At 46.5% G+C, this 16,738-nt stretch overlaps 1 protein-coding gene across 6 annotated transcripts in view; it reads right to left on the reverse strand.

Annotated features, from left to right (window-relative positions):
- The window catches only part of LOC147609091 (uncharacterized), a 220,507-nt gene that overhangs the window by 111,292 nt on the left and 92,477 nt on the right, over positions 1-16,738 (reverse strand). For all 6 annotated transcript variants that reach the window (XM_086788806.1, XM_086788804.1, XM_086788802.1 and 3 more), the window contains 4 exons: positions 9,359-9,435; positions 9,080-9,169; positions 7,776-7,819; positions 6,684-6,750 (listed from right to left, as the gene is read on the reverse strand). In XM_086788806.1, the coding sequence (XP_086644932.1) occupies positions 6,684-6,750; positions 7,776-7,819; positions 9,080-9,169; positions 9,359-9,435 (278 nt within the window). The remainder of the gene's footprint in view (positions 1-6,683; positions 6,751-7,775; positions 7,820-9,079; positions 9,170-9,358; positions 9,436-16,738) is intronic.

A 16,738-nucleotide genomic window follows, 5' to 3' on the forward strand; every position in this document is an offset into this window, starting at 1 on the left:
CCAAGGCTCTCTGTATGCGGAGTCGTGAGTATAGGGCTCTGCACTCGTCATCATACCATCTGTTCTGGGGCATAGTCCCAGGTCTCACAGGCTCTCCTGAGTGTACACGATGTGGGAAGCTCTGTAATGCAGCCGTGTGTAGGAGTGATGCGAGCTGGGCTGTAATGGTATCCATAGATGCTAGGGGATCCATGAGTAGGAGCCCATCCTCTACTCTGCCAGTGTATATGTCTGCCATGTCATGTGTGAAGTAGATGGTAGTGTGTGGCGTCGGTATGTGGGGGGCTGGTGATACTGGTGATCCGGCTAGTGAAAATGCCAAGTATGTATGATCTGCCCCAATAGGACGAGGTGGCATGGAGAATGAGGTGACAAGCTGTGATGCCTCCAAAGACCCCATAATGTAGTCTACCACCGTGCCTCCGGTCCGTGTATGACCCCCATGTGGGAAGCATGTCAGACCTCCTGATCCCGGCCACTGTAGCATCCCGTTATAAATAACGAGACGATGCCTGGCTCCCAACTCTAGTAAGTGGTCCCCATAATGTCCTCTGTCTGGTCCAGTGTCCTCTGATGCCCGACTAGCCCCTATCTCCTCTGGATCCACAGGGTGGAGGATCTCCATGTCATCATAGTCATACACCTCACACTATCTGCTCTGTGTGTGGGCATTGAAGTCGCCCGTAAGAAATACTTCCCCTAGTGTAGAATAATGCATAATCTCCTCTGACAGACAAGTGTATGGCGAGGCTCCTATCTCCTCCTCCTGTGGCATGTCCTCTGTAATGACATAGGAGGATCCTGATGGAGAAAAGTAACATAGAGCTATGTATATAACCCTGTCCTGTGAGAGCTGTAAGCTGATCCACATGTATCTGGCCTCTGGATCCTGTGCTACCACTCTCACTCTCCCCTGTAGCTCTCGTCTGAATAGGACTGCTACTCCCCCCGACCCTCTCGAGGTACCCTGGCGTGTGGTCCTCCTGTATGCTGACTCCCACTGGAATCCCTCTACTCGAGGTAGTCCTCTCTCTGGGCTCTGATGTGTCTCTGTCAGAAGTATGATGTCTCTCCCCACCATAACATGCTCCAGTCGTCCAGGCTGCACCCATAGTGAACCATTACAGTTCCATACTGCTATGTGTATCTCTGTCAGTGGCCTAGTCTGTGTCCCATAGGCCCCAAACCGCTAATCCATGGGCCGGCCATCAATGATGACCCGACCATCTCGATAGAAGGCCTTCTTGCCTTCTCTCCTCGCGTGTAAGACTCGTGGCATGCAAGTTCTCCTATGCTCAAGCTGCATCCTCGTGAGATCATCATCCAAGAAAATAGGAGCTCCCTCTAAACCCCGTAGTATAACCCTCTTCGTCATGAAGGTGACCCTCTCCGTCTCTCCTGCAAACTGTAGGATGAGGGCTCGCTTGCGTGTTGAGTCTTTCCCGGCTCTCCATGCTTTGGTGAAGGGGAGAGGGTGCTCTTCCTTGTAGCCGAGCTTCATGCATAGAAGCTGTCCATCTTTCTCGGGAGTGGAGTCGGGTGTCTCGGCTATACCTGTGACTCGAATGTTGAGGCGGCGGGCATGCCTCATCTTCTCCTCCTCAATGGTGGTGTGAATGATTTGGTTTTCTTCCCTTTGAGTTTCCTCTCTCACTTCTTTACGGATGTTCTTCTTCACCACCTCGACCCATCCTGACTGCTTGGCTTCGAGCTTTCCTTCCATGTCCTTTGTGATCTCCTTGGAGATCTCTTCTTTGATGGCCGTGAGAGTGTTGTCATTGATCTCCCCTTCTTCCTTCTCAGCATTCTTGATGGCTACCATTTCCACCTTCAATGCACTCACCTCCTCCTTGAGTGCCGTGTTCTCTTGTTCGAGGTTCGTGACCCGTGCTTCGAGAGCTATGATGTGCTTGTGTAGTTTGTTTTCCACCTCATTGAGGTTGGAATCGGATGTCTTCTTGTTCTCCTTGATTAATGCCTTCATTGCCATCTCGAGGGCCTCGAGTTTCTCTTGGAGACTCGGGGCCATTCCTCCAAATCACTCTGCAGTCCTTCCCTCAGGCAGGGAGGAGAGAGAGAGAGAGAGTTATGTTTCTGCCTTGGGGGCCTGAGCAAGGGTGGGTGGGGAAAGGGGGGGCAGAAAGGCGAAAATAAGGCGAAAATGGCGAACTGGCGGGGGCAGAGAGGCGAACTGGGCAGCGAACTGGCGGGGGCAGAAAGGCGAAAATGGCGAACTGGGGGGGCAGAGAGGCGAACTGGGCAGCGAACTGGCGGGGGCAGAGAGGCGAACTGACGCCTAACGCGAACTGTGGCGAACTGGGTGGGGAAAGGGGACAGAAAGGCGAAAATGGCGAACTGGTGGGGGAAGGGGGCAGAAAGGCGAAAATGGCGAACTGGCGGGGGCAGAGAGGCGAACTGGGCAGCGAACTGGCGGGGGCAGAGAGACGAACTGGCGGGGGCAGAAAGGCGAAAATGGCGAACTGGCGGGGGGAGAGAGGCGAACTGGGCAGAGAGGCGAAATGCGGGCAGAGAGGCAAACTGACGCCTAACGCGAACTGTGGGGCGAACTGACGCCTAACGAGAGAGAGAGAGAGAGAGAGAGAGAGAGAGAGAGAGCAGGGAAGGGCGGGGCGAGAGACGAGCTGAACGAGAGAGAGAGAGAGAGAGAGAGAGAGAGAGAGGCGAGAGACGAGAGAGAGAGAGAGAGAGAGAGAGAGAGAGAGAGAGAGAGAGAGAAATGAAATGAAATGTTGGGGCGAGAGACGAGCTGAACGAGAGAGAGAGAGAGAGAGAGAGAGAGAGAGAGAGAGAGAGGCCAGCTTCAATGAGTTTGTCAATCTCCGAGTCCTTGACCATTCTACTAGAATACTTTGGATTCATTTGGTAGGCTCTATGCCTTGATGGCCACACTCCTTCCACAATGGGAATGGTGTGATTTAACCACCTCTAGGGGCATGCTCTTCATATTCATATATTTCCAAGCAAAGCAACCGTGGAATTCTGTGAGTAGCTACATCAATGAGGTCTTTTTATTCTTCAAGAAATAGGCCTACCCTTCCCAATGTGTACAGGTTTGGGATCCTCATCAGGTCCTGCTATGTTTTACCTCTTTAACGTTAGTCGGGCGCCCATTTCAATTGGTCTCAGAGCTCTGATCTCGATCGTGGGAATTTTGCTGGTTGTTGTAGAAGGTGAAGCTAACTAACCCTAAACATGCTCCATAGCCATGCAAAGTCTCAAAGAAGAAGAGGGAAGAAGCAAAAATGTAGACACAACATTTCCCCCTATTCTGGTGGTCCAATGTTTTTAATAAGTTGCTCCCGACCCAGAAATTTGGTCCCTAAATTCAAAAATTGGCCCAAATCTCACACAAAAACCTCTGAAACATGGCTAAATGAAGATGAATCTTGTATTTCCATCGTCTTCCCCATCAATATCGAGAAAGTACAGGAAGAAAGTATGCAAGAAATCAAGAAAATAGCAAAATCACACATAAGAGTCCATTCTCTTGCAAATATGGCAATCATTGGTAGGTTGCACCGGAATCACGCTCCACGTTCACTGACGGGCACTGTATGGCCCAGACGGTGCACCTACTCACCATAGGCTCCTACTCACAGTGGTTGGACCACTTGTATAAATGAGCAATCTTGGGACTACCAAGGGGATCAATCAGTTTAGTGAATGTGGCGATGAACAGAACTCAAATCCTACCTTCTCGGCCCCTTTTTTGCATCCCGACTGATACTCTGCATACCTTATGGCCGTATGGGTGTCTTCCTCTAGATCTGCAATTGCCAACAGGAAGACCTTACTCCAGAAATGAAAAGATTGTCCGTTATTTCTGGAGTCTTCCGCTAGCTTATCTTGGTGTTTTCAGCCACCTAGGTGCTTATTCATGCCATTGAAGGTGTATTGATTCCTTGACCCTTGCTTCTTTCGTTGTTTCTTTCATACTTCATAGAAGTCCTTTTCTTGAAAATACACTCAGCATATACCATCCATCAATTCTTACTCAACTCTACATTCAACCTGTAACATGCGTCAATTGTAAAGTGGATCTCCCTAACCTGAAGGAGAGTTGGAAATAGAAACAAGAAGTAATTACGCTCTCGCCCCTTATTCACATCAAATGCTCTCACACCACATAAGTCAAATGATCTTGCAGACTTCCCTTGGCAAACTCATGCAATGTTTCAGCACACTACTTACTCAACAGGACACATGTCTTCACACAAACCGCAGATGCTAACGAAATACCATGGTTACTCAGGGTATAGTCACAAGAAGCGGCCGTTTCAGTCCCTAGAAATGCATTTCTCCGTTTCAAGACCCCATCAGTTTCCATAGCCGTTTCTCGTTTCCCGAGTGATATCGTCACATGAAACCACCGTTTCCACCCCTAAAAACTCGTTTCCCTGTTTTCGTTCCCGTTTCTTGTTTCTAGTGACTATGGCTCAGGGAAACACCATTTTCCATGAAACAGCATGGACAATGAACGGCATCTCACCAGCTCTCTATATCAGATCTTAGGAGCTTAGCATTGGCAATCCCTCATTTTTTCCAACAGAGAATGAATTAACCATCCTCTTTTTTCTCTGGAGCCTTGATCTATAAAAACAGGTAGCATCAGACCCATCGAGGAGAGGAGGGTTAAGTACAGGTACCGCCTCCAGTGGGACCCGAGGAAAGTGGACTTGGCGTGATCCTGTTGATCGGGAGGAGACTCTGGATCCCCCCCTTTTTGCATACACAACATGGCTAGGCCGCAGGATTCAGATGCCCGAGGTCGATGGCACCCGGGCAGCAACAGTACATTGGTAGTCACATGGCCTCTCACAACGTTTTCTCTCAGATTTCTGGAAGAGGTTCTAGGACAGTTTTCGGCCTCGAAAGATCACCCTCTTTCTTTGGCTAATGGCACACAAGAGCTTGGCGGTTGGCACGTGGTTGGCCATTGGTGGTCGACCAACCGCTTCTCCGAGGTGCAGCCACCCTCAAGAGTCTCAGCGACATTGTCTTTGGGATTGTCCAAAGGCTCAGCAGGTTTGGCAACGAATTCTCCGCATCCTCACGATGGACAAGACCTCAACTACATAGTTGTTTCTCGTACCAGTACGAACCCATTCGTACTGTACGATATGATACCGTATGATATCGTACAGTATAAGTCCCCCCCAACCTTGAGAAAAAAATTCCAAATGCTAGAGAGCTAAACAATCTGGCAAGGTAGATTGGTAGTGTACACTTGATTGGTAGGATAAGAGAATCTTGCTACGTCACTTGGAGATCCCTGGTATAGGTAGGCTAGACAGTCAGATCCTCAAGTTATGTACAAGGGAGAAGATTTGGACATGGCCATTTTGATCTAGAGAGGAGTCCCTAAACCTATCATCCTAGATGCACTGCTTGTATTTGTGCAAGGACGGTCCCTTAGTCATAAACGCTACACTGGGAGACCTTTGGTATCGCATTACCCATACAGATTCTTTTTTGGAGACAATTGGGAGATCCGACTAGGAGAGACACATTCCATGTTCTGGTTCCTCAAGCACTGTAGACTCCTCCCCTCCCAACCTTCCCTCACATTCAAGCTTGACACACCATAGTTTGTAAGTGTTCAAAAAAAAACCGTATTTTATCATACGGTATCCGAAAATTTCATATCGTACCAAAAATTCCCATACAGTATCGTATTTTCGTACCGTGACAACTATGATTACATGGAGCACTGTCGCTTGGGCCACAGAGGCTGACGTTGTCATGCCTTATGAGAGGAAGGTAAGGAGCTAGCCCTTCAGGTCTCATTTCGGTAGTGCCACTCCTAGCCCCATCTATTGACCACTGGAGACCCAGCTCATGTCAGAGATGGGAGATTCGCAGTAGAATTGCAACCTGGCACATATAGAGAGCTAGATGCAACAAAGCCATCGAGGGTGCCCATACTCCGCATGCGGAGTCCATCAGGAGCATTTGGCTCGACATCATGCATACCCTCCATAGTCAATGGGGGAAGTTGCAGGGTGGCTCTAACTGCATGCGGAAGCAGCAGGAATCTTTCTTGAGGCTGTGGTGGCATGGCCCTTTTCTCACCGATAGAGGTGGTGATCCCACTTGGCATTACAGACCACCTGTGTGGTTATATCCCCCCTCCCCCCCCTCCTCCTCCCTGTATGAGATAAGCCTTCTCCTCATACAGCGGCCAGCTGGAGGAGAAGTGCATCTTTCTCCACCTCTTGATTATTTGATCCCCGCCCCATACATGGAGGCCAGTTTGTATCTAGCCCTTTGTGGTTCTATTTAGCCGTTGGTGGCGGTTTTTTATTAATTAATAGAAGGATCTTTTTCCCGGGCAAAAAAAACAACAAGCCTGACTTAATGCTATGACTGGGTCTCATTCCTGAAAAAGACGTCAACGATTACTGTTTTGCAATGCAGAATTTGCAACCAAAGTAAATAAATCAGCTCAAGTCCCTTCATGACCATGGCATCATTGGTAATTGGAAGAACTAATTGCAGAAATTCTCATGAAAGAGGCAACAAGCTCTTGCACAACCTTCTACGAATGCTTCATATAGCTGATATAAAACCACCATGCCATATGATAATAGGAAATAAGAAAAACTCAAAACAAAGAGAATGTAAAGAGATAAGCTGCTTGTAGTTTCTTCAGAGACACATACCCTTGCACTGGATGGCGACAGGCGAGAAAAGACACAGAATATTCTTGTTGATACCATGTCTCCAAGCCTGCAGCCAAAAAGAATTCACAGCATTGAACAAACAACTAAATTACTTTGAGAAACCTTACTGGGGGGTTTTTCAAAAAGAAGAAAGGGAAAAGAGGGCTGATTTAAATGACACTTTTTTTAAAACCATGTTAAGATGGTGCTTTTGTTATAAACTAAATGAAGAATCACATAAGCCCGCTCCTAAAGACACGGCCAACTGGGTTGTGGGAGTGAAGGGCCACCGATGCTATGTTTATTGCAAGCTCTTGCTTAAAAACACGCATTTTGCAATTTTTGGTCCTATGGACCATCTGCTTGTGAGTCCTTTTCATTACATAGACCACAGACATACAATACGATTTGTAACAGTGCTACCATACCATAAATAACTCCTGAGAGGAGGGAAGAGAAGGAAAAAAAAAAAAAGGAAACAGGAGGAAAATTCGTAGATTCGCTTGTGCAAGAAAGAATTGTGGAATCATTCCAAAGAAGTTATGAATGCACATGGTAAGAAAACTCTTTCTGGCATTCCCTATTTTATGCCAAAACTTCTAGAAAGGAGGGAGCATGAAGTTAGCCTGGGCAGGAAGAATGAAGGGTCGATCTGTGCAAGAAAGAGCTGTAGGAGGGAAGGCTACACAATAAGGAGGCTGTGGGGAAAATGCTGGAGAACAACCGAAACACAACTGGCAGCAGGAAGCGGAAATGGAAGCTCAGGCAGCTAAAAGACATGCATTAGGCAGTAAAAATGAATGTGGCAGGCAGCACATGGTACATACAAGTTACAAGGTGGAAACAGTAATGCATGCAGACTGAGAAAGCAAGGCTGGCCAAAGTTGCACTTTCTTCCTAGGTAAAGTTGAACCAAAGCATATCCACAGCTTAGCATTTATGCAATCGACTATGTGAAAAAAAACGTACACTACTATGCATTTAACAATTAAATATACAATGCGACAAATTTATAACCACAATCATATCATACAAGCATGTAAAACAAGGAATCTTCCCTACACATAAAGCTCACAAAGCAAGATGTCTCACCCTCTCTCTCCAATAAGAGGACTTTGCAATCCAACTAGCAAGGCCTGCGCCATGTTCCATCAGACACCATGAACAAAAATAAAGCCAACAAGGCCAGAAATTTAAAGATATTGCTGCTGTTAGTGTTATATGCCTGAAAAAAACAATAAACCTTGTTTGGACTGCCTTGCGTATCCTATTATGTTTTCTCATCAAATGGTAATAGTCATTGAAACTTAACATGATTGCTTCAAAACCTTTGTCAGTAGGATCTTATGGTTGGAACAGCAATTTTGCTTCTTAAAACTCCTCAATCACAGCTACTGTGTAAAATCTATCACCTTGTTAAGCTGAACAATGGCAACCATCATCTATCAAGTCCAATGGTCACGCACTTAATCACAGTAATCCTGAAGCAATGTTCTTTGGTTGGCACTCTCAAGCAACATGGCCTCTCTGCCAGAGGTTCAACATCATTGTTTATAATACTGTAACAGGGGCAGTTTAAACTTGATCACCTTAAAGATCTGTCTCTAATGATGGTTCTGTCAAGAGCACACTTAACTTAGGTGTTTCCATACGCTTTGCATATTTGTCCCTTCACAGAATGCATTCTACCTCAAAATGTGATGGCTATCGACGAAATGTTGGAGTCCTTGGAAGAACACCAAAATCCTCTTACTCCTTGAGATTCTGCAGGTATTGTAGCACTTACCTCTTCAATGTTAGGTAGGCTGAAGGATAACCGCTTATTCAGGTTTTTCATGTCCAAAATGTGATCTTATCTACTCCTTTAAGCTCAACCAAAATTCAACTTCAGAACTGACTTTGGTGAGGTATTATAGGTTTGGCTAAATCACCAGAGTATAAATGATGGTTTGGAGCAGATAAGTTTAGAGCTGATGCAAACACCCTAGTCCCTCAAGGTGAAGAAAAATAGAGAATAACAAAAACGAACTTTGAGCGTGGAACTAGAAGATATAAGGCTTGGCAATAATTAGGATGATGTAACCCAATGCTACCATAAGCTGTCCCCAACCACCCCCCCCCCCCCCCCCCCCCCCCCCCCCCGCGCGGGGTGCGACTAGCCTTAAACCCAAGATCCTCCCATAGTTACTGATTTTTCACCGCCCGAAGGCGCTTAATTATCCGCCCATAGGCGATGCCAACGAGGGGGGTTTTGAACCCACGACCTCTTGGTCCTAGGCAAACACCTTCACCACTTCAGCTATCACCTCATTGGCTGCCATAAACTGTTTTATGTGAGAAGAAAATCTATACTGAGGGTCTCAGCACGATGCTTAAAAGTTATGCTCGTGTAGTACCCTTATCCATCGAGATTCTGGCACACTATCCATGTGTTTCTCAATGCCCATGAATAATCGAATGATAGAATCGCCAAGTCTCTTTAGTATCTGCACCAACATTTGTTGAAGCGAAGTCAGCATTTTGATATTCAGAGGACTTCAAAGTGACACGTGGAGTTTTATACTTAAAGAGCGTGTTATTGGTATAACACTAGTAAGAATCACTTAATAAATTAAGTTAAACACAACAAGGCCTTTAGTAAAACAATGTTGAAATAAAGAGATAAGTGCTAATACCTCTAGATTACGGAGTTCTAAAATGCGTTGATAAACATTCCGAATTGATTCTATGTCAAGTCCATGTGCAGCCAGCTCTGAGGAAGGATAAAAGCAATTAGCTTTAACAGACTTAAGTAACTCCATGCACATTAGCACAATAAAAGATATTAAGGACTCTAACACAAGTTAGAAGGCATGAGAGTTTACAAAATGATGTTCAAACTTCAAAGGGAGCTTGGAAGTTTTGACTTAATTCAAAAGCATTGAAAATACAATAAAGAAAAATGCATGCATGTCATTCAGTCCATTGGGATGCAACTCAGCCTTTGGATTGTGAGTGAGAGCTCAGGCCTTTCCTATGCTTCTCCCACCCTCGTCAATCCCACCCATCCTAATGACAAACCATTGCAATTCCTATCCCTTTCTATACCACTTACCACCCTTGTGTAATCTCGATTCTGGTCTACTGCCAGGAAAAAGCATTGTCTAATGAGAGAAAGAATCATATTCTCATCCATATGTGGCTAGCGACAACACTTGTCAAGTGCGGTGGCCTAGCAAGGAAGTAAAAACCCGTTGCTTGCAAGAAAGCTGGCTACTAATTTGTTATGAATGAAACCAAATCATATGCACCATGGACAGGGCCACTTGCAAGCCTCGGGTGACTTTAATGGAATAAATACCCTTTGCATCTTCTTAGAGCCAAATGGCAAGCAATGAAAAAAACATGCAATAAAAAGTGGTTGGCCGCTATAAAAACCGTTAACTTCAATATTTGTGTGTATATGTGTGTGCATGTGTACATAGAGTGTGTGTGTGTGTGTGTGTAGAGTGTGTGTGTGGTGCGCCTGAGCTCGTTGTTTCATCTCTGCCTGCCGTTTCATCAGTTCTGATTGCCGTTTCGTCAATTCTACTAACCGTTTCGTCTATTCTGCTCGGCGTTTTGTCTCTTTTCAAGGTCGTCACTTTTTTCTTGCTGGTCATTTGCACTTTCGTATGTCCCTGCACTGCTATGCACCTTCTGTTCCAGTTTTGCTGACGATTGTCGCCTGCCACTACAATGGGTTTGTCCCTCTTTTTGATCTCATCCTCTTTTACTGTTGGGCGTCTTCTTCTCCTCTTGGTTGTTGCCCTTGTTCATAGCCGACTTTTCTCCTTCTCTTCCTTTAGTCTTGTGTGTGTGTCTGTGAGAGAGAGTGTGTTTTTTCATGTACTTGCATTGGTCTGGAAGATCTTCAGAGATAGGTAACTCATTCAGATTAGAGAGCATTCACTAGAGCAAAATTTGTTTGGAACCTCTAGCAGTTCAGGAGCCAAGGGAAGCCTATTTTCTTTCCAATAAAAATATACGCCTAATCCAGGATGTTGTCTCTCTAGATGACAGAATACTAACATTCCTGCATGCACAAAGGATATGGAAATTGGGCATGCATTACAAGCCTGTTTGGTAGAAGATTAGAGCTTTCTTGCAACAATTTGAAGTGATTCGTTAGATTGGATGTTGCAAAGAGATGACCTTGGTTTTGCCAAAGTACCTATGTCATAGCCATAGTAACATGAAACGTTTCGTCCGTTTCATCGTTTCGAAGGTTTCGTTTCAATTCATTTCGTCTGTTTTGGATGAAACGCAAAGATTTCGAAATGACACTTCTCATATACGTATACCAAATTTGAAACATAGCCAACACAAAGATGAAGATGCATTTTTTAAGTAAAATCTATTTCAAGAAATCAACTTGAACATAAAAGAGAGACAGTAGGCTCAAAACACTTTCTTAAGCTAAAATTTAATTCAAGCCATTATTAGAAGCATAAAATCAAAGAGCCTAGATTCATCATTCAAGTAAGAGTCAAGACTCAAGACAAAAGGTGCATCTACGATATCAAATCACATGATAGTCTCAAAGTTCACTCACTAAAATCTCAATGTCAACAGTCAAATACAAAAAACCCAAGATCTTAAAATAAGTAGCTGCCAACTAGAAGCTGCTAGCATCATGCATGGAAAATCAAAAATCCTAAACCATTCGCGAGTCACTACTATGAGCTCTCGCCATCACTATCTACAAAATAATCAAGAAATTAAATCTCAAGTATTAAGATTGCAAAATGAGAATTGAAATAAGAAATGAATTCTCCAAAAAAGCTAGAAGAATGAGGAAGAGATAGCCAAATCTCATCATTGAAGGCTTCATGAGATCATACTTGCATGAAGCTCTAAAGAGAGCTAGTGCTTGAGTCTTCCTTGTAATGAATCTAATGATTTGGGTAGCGTTGTCAAGTGTAGAGTTCAACCACTCTAGCTTTGCAATGTCCTTCATCATCAAATCCAAAGAATGGGATGCACATGGAGTCTAGATAATGGTATGATAATCTCTCTCCACAAATTCACCCATCTTGGCACAATTAGAGCCATTGTCTGAGATAACTTGGGCCACATTTTGTGGCCCAATCTCCTCAATGGCTTGCCTAATGTGGCCATAAATGCACTCCCTAATAATACTCAAGCCAGAAGTAAATACATCAACAACACGCAACAATGTGGTGCCAGCACAAGATGATACCAAAATATTTATCATGGAACAGCACCGATAACCGTAGAAAAACCATGCATTAGAGAAAAAGAAGAGATCATCAATTTACAAAGTTCAAAATTTAATGAAAGATTTTCATAAAACATTGACATGAAGCATAGTTGCAGAGAGTTGAGACTTGGTAGTTAGTGACTCATCGTATCACTCCATCCATCTGACACTATGCTGCAACCATAACGTTGCCAACAAGCTCTCAATCCGATGAACTCATCCTCAATCTACCTCACTTAATGCAAAGCCTGCCCAGGTCTTGACCAACCTCGGTATGGTTGAAAAATGGTGCGCTTCCGGTACAATGGGCGAGGGCCAACGAAGTGGTCCCTGAGTGAATAGATGTGATGACATGTGAATCAGATAGATGTGAATGAATGGATGAGATGTGATGTCATGTGAATCGGGATGTAAATGAATGATATGGGATGTGAATGGATGATATGTGATGAAAATGGATGTGAATGTGTATGTGAAGAATGGATGTGGATGTGTATGTGAAGAATGGATGTGAATGTGTATGTGAAGACTGTCGAGTCATCCTCAAAGACTCGGCTTCACTAGATGTAGGCATGTAGCTCGCACCGTATAGGCTGCCACGAGTGCATTATAAAACTTGTAGTATAATAAGCAACGAGCTATATGAAAGGCAAGGTTGCATTGATAAAAGAAACGATGGTCAACAATTTGGGCCTCTTGCTTCAACTTTGGAGCATAGCTAGCATCGAGCGTCATTTGGCATCTTGGAGGCTCTCTTCCCATTTTCCTTGTGGTTGTCTTAGAGTGCACTTCAAACGGCATTGACATCTGTTCATACCAACTAGCTCTTCTATCAGCTTTCTTGCACAATGAAGACCACTAACAAAGCTCGATGAACTTGGAGAAGGCATGGTAAAGGGCGGCATATCACTTGAGTTCACATCAGGCAAGGACTCATCAATGTTAGATAAATCGGAAGAGACAGGAACTTCAAAAGAAGATGCATAATTGCGATGAAGGGACCCTTGTTGAGAGGTTTGTGTCGATGTTGCTGCTCCCACACGGTCTTCTTGATGCCTCTTTTGCTTGGCTTCTTCCACCTTTGCATCGATGGCCTATAGAGGCAAAGGCAAATGGAGAAGTGCTCGTATTTCCGAAAACTTTGATGGTGAACCGCCGTAGGCATGAAAGACACCTTCCGGAACATGAGTGCACCCATGTGTTCCTTATGACTTTTCCCATGTGTAGTGTGCCTTCACACAAGTTGCAGCTCCTCGACGAACTTCTCCACAAAACTTGCAAACCACACATTGTGTCAGATGTCCCATACTTGTGAATGAGCACCGAATCCCCTCAAATGTCACACGTATTAGAGGATTTGCGAGGAGCCATGATGGGGAAGAGATGGGACTTGCAATTGAAGGCTAAAAATTCGAGGGGGAATCTGAAATTTCTGAAAATGAAAAATGCCCAAATTTATGAGAGATTGGGGAGATAATGTGATTAGAGACTAATGGGTATGAAATTCATGATTTTGGGGAGTAGGTTTTTGGGAATTTTCAAAAATTGGGCAAGAAAAGGAGAATGAAATGAAATGAAATGATATATTAACGTCTCTAAGAGGCCATAGTGGCCTATGAGACCAAAACTGAGAGTACATCTGAAGTTGGTGTCTCATCAAAGAGAACAAGACTAAAAAGTACAATAAATTGATTGTCCTACAGTTATAAGAACAAAATTGCAAGACTCCGAGATGATACTGAGTAGAAAATACTGGAAAATACTGGAAAATGTATATCAGGTAGATCCATGTATGCTGATCAGTTGATTTGTTGCCCTCTCCTTAGATCAAGTATCTCCGCCATGGGGCTGTCTAGAATGGAGAGGTCGTAGAAGCGAGGTAGGCACCTCCGATGCCGAGCAATAATGGCTCTAATCTGGCGATGGTAAGGATGCCGTGGTCAGGATCCTGGTGGGCGTGGCCGACGAGCACGACATAAGATAACTACTCTATCAGTGGTGACTCCCTGGCGCCAGGGTCCCACTGAAGCCGGGCCAAGGGGCGCGCTGCATATGCCCATATGCGCCAATCGGAGTCCACATCTGCAGGGTCTTGGTGAATATGCCACCTCTGAGAAGCGCCGGCCACTACCCGTATCCTCTGAAAGATGCACTCTGCAACCAAAGGCGACTCCACCTCCACTCTCTGCAGTCTTCCCTCATCCTAGATCTCATAGTAGAGGCATCTGCCATCCTCAGTGCAAGCTCTGACAGCAATCAGGATCTCCAACTGTGTAAAGGCTCCCATCCACCATGGGGCCACTGGCTCGAGAGGCGTGAACCACTCCTCTGTGAGTGCCTTCTCAATGTCATCCCTCATAATCAGCCCCCCTCTGAAGTGACTCAGCCTCTCCACCTGGATCTTCTCTGGAAGACTGCAGAAGGCCTGCCAGTCTCCAAAACTACGTGTTGGGCCTGCCGCCAATGGTCCCCAGGCTAGACGAGGCCGAGAACCCAGCATATGACCCTGCTCTGTGCGAACCGTTGGGTTCCAGATGAGAGGCTGTCTGGCCCGCTCCTCATCACAAGAAGGAGGTCTCTGAGAGAGTCCCGGTCTCAGCAACTCCCAAGCTCTCAGGATGCTCAAGGCAAATCTGTCCTCCCAACCTCTACTGAGGTCTGTCCTCCTCATCTTTATGAAGATCCATCATATCTCTGGTGCCCAAGTGCCCCCTGCTGGGGGAGTCCGAGCCTGCAACCGCTGCAAAAGGAGCTCTTTCCAAGGCTCAGCGCCTGGAAGCAGCCCCCGAACAATAAGATTCCCCAATAAGGCTCTACTCTGATCAACTGGATCTATAATGCCCAAGCCTCCCTGGGCCAACGGAAGTGTAATAACTGCCCAAGCAACCTTAGATTGGGCTGGCTGACCATCCCGCCCAAACCAAAGAAAGTTCCTGATCAGCCTCTGTACCTGGCTGATGCAAGAGCTCTGCGGAGGCCTGGCCCCAAAAGGTCCCAATAGCGCATAAAAAAGGCATGCGTCAATCCGTCCTCCCCTGGGCAACTATGGCGCGGAAGGACCCTCAAGGCCTCAGCAAGCTCTACCTCTGAAAGAGGCTCACCCAAAACTGTACGCATACGATCTGTGACCCTCCTCTGCACATGGGCCCACACAGTCTGTCTGCAAGCATCCCAAGCCTCAGTGGCTGGCTCCTCTGAAAGCAGGTCCCTGTAGAACTCAGTGGCAATGGCTCTCATCTCCCCGGGCTCAGTGGCTACCAATCCGTCCGGCCTCCCAAGCTGACGGACTCCTGCTCGAGCATGGCGGGGTCCAATAATCTCAAAAAACTCCCCAGTCACTCTATCACCAAGCTGCGTCCACTGAGAGGCTTGGTGTGACGATAGTAAAACTCATGTCTCTGCTCCTCTGCCTCTCTAACCTCCTGGCGTGCCTGGCTCAGTTGGGACGCCACCCACTCACATGTAGGCTGCTGCTCCTGAAGGCACTGAAGCGAAGCAAGGCTGCGTCTCAGCCGCCGCTCCCGCTCGCAAGTCTCTCCCAGCCGTGTCAAGGCTGCAGCGTGCAAAAAAGAGCTGAGCTCGATGAGTCCCTGGGCACACTGGCCTGCTGCATCCTGGTCAGAGCTCTGACTGTCATGCCATATCCTCTCAATGTCCTCAGCGAGACTAGGATTTGTAAGTACCCTCTCTGGGATCCTCAACTGCAAGCTGGTCTCCCGTGTCCTCTCCTCAAGTGTCAAAATAATTGGCGCGTGCTCTGAAAAAGAGGTGCCAACGAGAATGCCAACTGAGCCCCCTCGCTCCCCAAACCTGTCGCCCACATAGAAGCGATCGATCCGAGATAGATTAGTCCCTCCCTGCCGGCGATCCGACCGAGAGAAACTAAGACTATCCTGAGAGCGGGAGAAGGCCTCATGCTACCATGCATCAGTGATCCTCAGTGACATGCAAAATCGCTCCCAAGCTGCAAGCTCCGTGCCGTGCACTGTAACATGACTGCCTCCCACTCTATCGGCCGGGTCCTCAAGCATGTTGAAGTCTTCCCCGACGACACACCAATATGCGGCCTCTCTGGTAATGCATCCGCAACCTGGGTCCAGAACTCTGCTCTGGCACTAGCATGGTTGGCGCATAGACATTGAGCACGCCAAAGAGCTCATCATGCGTCCTCAGAATGACATACTGTGCTCTACCAGGCACAATGATCCCTCGATCCACAATGGCCTGCCGCCATACATCTGCAATGACCATGCATACTCCTCCCTGCCCACCCAAGGGGCCAAACCCTACAGACCAAAAGGTGTCCCATCTACCAGGCATCACCGAACCATATCTCTGGATCCTACTCTCACCCAAATGGTGCTCCTGCAACATCAAAATATCAATACTGCCCCCAACCAGGCTCTCTGAAGCTCCTGCCTCAAGCAACCACGATACCGTATATAATGTGCGCCGCCAAGGCCCTGTACATTCCATGAGATGATCCTCATGGATGACCTGCTAAGGTGGATGCTGTCTCAGCCGTGCGGCGGGCCTTCGCAAGCGGCTTGGATGGAGAATAGTCCCCATCCGAGCGGCTACGAGTCTGCCCACCCGGTGTGCTGCAAGAATCTCGGATCAGGCACCAGTGGCTGTGTCCCATGGCGACTGCCTCCCGCTCAGACATAGCAGCCTCGTGTATGCATACATATCCAGGGTCGCGTGCTAAGTCTGCCACTATACGAATGACCAAATGTCGAATCCCTGAGGCATCCACACTCCCTGGATCAAAGAAAAAATGAGCCAACTCCCATAGTCGGCCTATCACATCTGT

This window comes from Cibotium barometz, chromosome 52 (genome assembly GCF_041138505.1).
Source record: "Cibotium barometz isolate CiBa-2024 chromosome 52, ASM4113850v1, whole genome shotgun sequence".
Classification (NCBI taxonomy): domain Eukaryota; kingdom Viridiplantae; phylum Streptophyta; class Polypodiopsida; order Cyatheales; family Cibotiaceae; genus Cibotium; species Cibotium barometz.